The sequence below is a fragment of the Guillardia theta genome (genome assembly GCF_000315625.1).
Source record: "Guillardia theta CCMP2712 unplaced genomic scaffold GUITHscaffold_147, whole genome shotgun sequence".
Taxonomy (NCBI): domain Eukaryota; class Cryptophyceae; order Pyrenomonadales; family Geminigeraceae; genus Guillardia; species Guillardia theta.
This window is the reverse complement of record NW_005434527.1, coordinates 108,427-111,246: the sequence shown is the minus strand read 5'-3', so window position 1 is coordinate 111,246 and position 2,820 is coordinate 108,427. Positions and strand designations below refer to the sequence as shown.

At 61.6% G+C, this 2,820-nt stretch overlaps 1 protein-coding gene across 1 annotated transcript in view; it reads left to right on the top strand.

The window, feature by feature from the left end:
• GUITHDRAFT_147280 (hypothetical protein) overlaps positions 1-2,765 on the top strand; it is a gene marked incomplete at both ends in the record, with an annotated part of 8,854 nt that extends 6,089 nt beyond the window's left edge. Inside the window, 2 exons of the mRNA XM_005821302.1 lie at positions 99-929; positions 1,116-2,765. Of these exons, the coding sequence (XP_005821359.1) occupies positions 99-929; positions 1,116-2,765 (2,481 nt within the window). The remainder of the gene's footprint in view (positions 1-98; positions 930-1,115) is intronic.
• Positions 2,766-2,820: the final 55 nt, after the last annotated feature.

Here is a 2,820-nt window from a genome sequence, read left to right as displayed (position 1 = left end):
AGCCCCGCCCGCTACGCATACCGGTGCGGTTGAAGAAGTTCATCCTCCGCCTCATCCTCCTTCTTCTCCTCCCTCTCATTGTTGTCGTGGGGATCCAGCGGACGCACCTCGTCGAGCAGGAAGTGGTGGTGGTGGAGGAGGAGGAGGAGGAGGAGGAACACGAGGAGCTAGGAAAAGAACCAGGAGAAGTTGAAACTGCTTCCACTCTCGTGGGTAATGGATCAGCTCAAGAACCGATGAGGGCGGCAATGGTAAAGAAGCAAGAGACGAGAAAGGATGTGACTGCTGCTGCTTCCGGAGCGGAAGAGGAGGAGGACAAGTTGTATCCCTGGAGGATGATGCTAGGAGGGCTAGTCTCCTTCAACCTTCTCTTCTCCTTCCTCGACGCCTCCTCCCCGAGCTCCACGTGCGTCCACTACGGTCAGGAGGCCATCAGACCGACGAGTATCTTCCTCGCTGACTTCGCGCTCAACTTTCCTCTGCTCCTCTTCGGCTTCTGCAGGGACCTCTCCTCCTTCGGCTCCGTCGTCGCTTCCTCCGTCGGTGCTTCGGTCGCCTTTCACATGCTCCTCCGCGCCTTCGAGCTGCTCCAAGTCGCTCTTCCTCCTTCTGCCTTGTGCGCGCTGACTCTCCTCCCCATCGTCCTCGTGGTTGTCATCGCGAACTTGCACGTGCTCATGTGGCTGGTGGCTGCTGCATCATCCTCATCTGTGATGGTGTGGGTAGCCATGGAGCTGCTGAACAAGGAGGAGGAAAGGACGGCAGTGTTTCAGATGACGCAGCTGGGTATGAGAAGGGGATTGGAGGAGGTGCAGGAGTCGCATGTTCAGGTGATGATCCTGACCGTCTACTGCCTGCTGCTGCTGGGGAGGAGCACGAGGAGTTACCCGCTTGTCTCCTCCTTCTCCCTCATGCTGCTGGCGATGATGGTGATGAAAGCAATGGGCCTGTTGGCAGGAGGGGTACCCCCTCCTTTGCTGCAGGACCGTACTCTCTCCTTCCTCCTCCTCTCTCCTCCTCTCCTCCTTCTCCTGCGATCGTTCCTTCTGTCCGGGTGGCTCTCCCCGGCCTTGGCTTCGACCTCTCTTGTCCTGATGCTGATCGCTGCGCTCAAGTTGCTCGACCCCGAGGCGGTGGAGGGGGCAAGGTCAAGTGTCGAGGCCCTGCTGACAGACAGGCAGCTGGCTGGAGGGATGGTGGCAGGAGCAGCAAGGAAGTGGGTGGGGAGGATGGCAGGGATGGTGGGGAGAGGAGGAGAAGACGTTGCACGATCCTTCAAGGCCCTCACTCCCCAGTGGAAGCTGACCATCTGCTTCCTCGCCGCCTCCTCCCTTCTCGCCAGGTTTCATCCTCACGGCAGCGAGAGCTGGATGTCGGCGAGCGGCGGGCTGCTGGGGCTGAGGATGGCGGAGGAGGCGAGCATGCGGCTGAGGAGCGAGGGGGATAGCTCTCCTCCTCTCCTCCTCTTCCTCGGCACCAGCCTGATGCTCGTGATGCTCGCCTTGCTCTCCTCGTCCCTCGCTATCGTCCGGAGGAACATCGCACCTGTGCTCGCCTCCTCCTCCTTCATCGTCATGGTCGCCCTTGCCCTCGTCCTCTTGTCGGGGCAGCACAGCGTTGCTCCGCTCCTCCAGGCTCTCCCACTGCTCTGTGGACGAGGAGGAGCAGGTGGATTTCTCGAGCGCGTGGACGGGGAGCAGGCATCGCTCGCACAGAGCTTCATGCTCTGCGTGTGCGAGGGAGGAGACTCGTGCGGACCTCTGCCTCTGAGCAGGGCACAGGCGTTGCTGTTGCTTCCTACCGCGGGATCTCTCGCCCTTGTCCTCCTCCTACAGGGCAGCCGCCATGCTTCGGTTCTCCCCGTCGTTGTCGTCAGCTACCTGACCGTCAATTGGATGCTCCTGTGCTCGGCGGATCTACTTGGGGGGGAGGAGGACTTGATCTGCCTCTCCTCCCTCCGCGTGTCTCTCGTTCGCGGTCGACAGGCCGCAAGCAGCATGGCCGTCGCTCTCCGTGAGGCCAACGAGGTTCTGTCGGGGATGAAGGAGGGGTCCGGCGTCGGGCTCCAGACAGGGGTCAACCTTGCCGTGCTCCTCTTCCTCAGCCGCAGGAGCAGCGAGTGGGTGGCTTGCTCAGCATCGACTGTGCTGCTCCTTATGCTCGCCGCCTCCTCCTGCTTCCTCGGGATCCTCGACCTGCCGGCTGCTCTACGACCCATCATCCCTCTGCAGCTGCTCCTCTTCCTCCTCTTCCTCCTCCGTCCTGTCGCCTCCTCGGTTGCTGCGCTGACGCCGAGCATGGCGCTGCTGCTCGCGATGCTGCGATGCTCGCTTGAGCTGCTCGGGGAGGAGAACGGGATCTGTCGAGCTGGGGGAGAGCTAGTGGAGGCGATGGTGAAGGAGGCGACGCGATTGCGGACGAGTGAGGCGATGCTGGTCGTGACGGGGATGGGGATCATCGCAGTGAGCTGGCGGAGGAAGAAGAGAGCAGCGGAGGAGGAGGCGATGGCCTGGCTGGGCGGAGCTCTGACGCTGAGCATGGCAGGAGAAGCGATGCTCGCGCTAGCCAAGGGAGAGGAGGAGGGGAAAGTGGCAGAGATGCAGGAGAAGATGTGGAGGATGGTGGGAGGCGCTGCCTTTGTTGTGCTCGTCCTCGAATTGACTGTGAGGCGTTTTCCTATCCTCCTCTGGCTCGCAGCCCCGCTCGGGGGGGCGATGCTGGCGATGAACATGGTGAGAGTAGCGGTACATCGACTGAGAACTTGAGGGACGAGGAAGAGAAGAGAAGGAGAAGACTTGAGTATGCCGAAGGAGGAGGAGG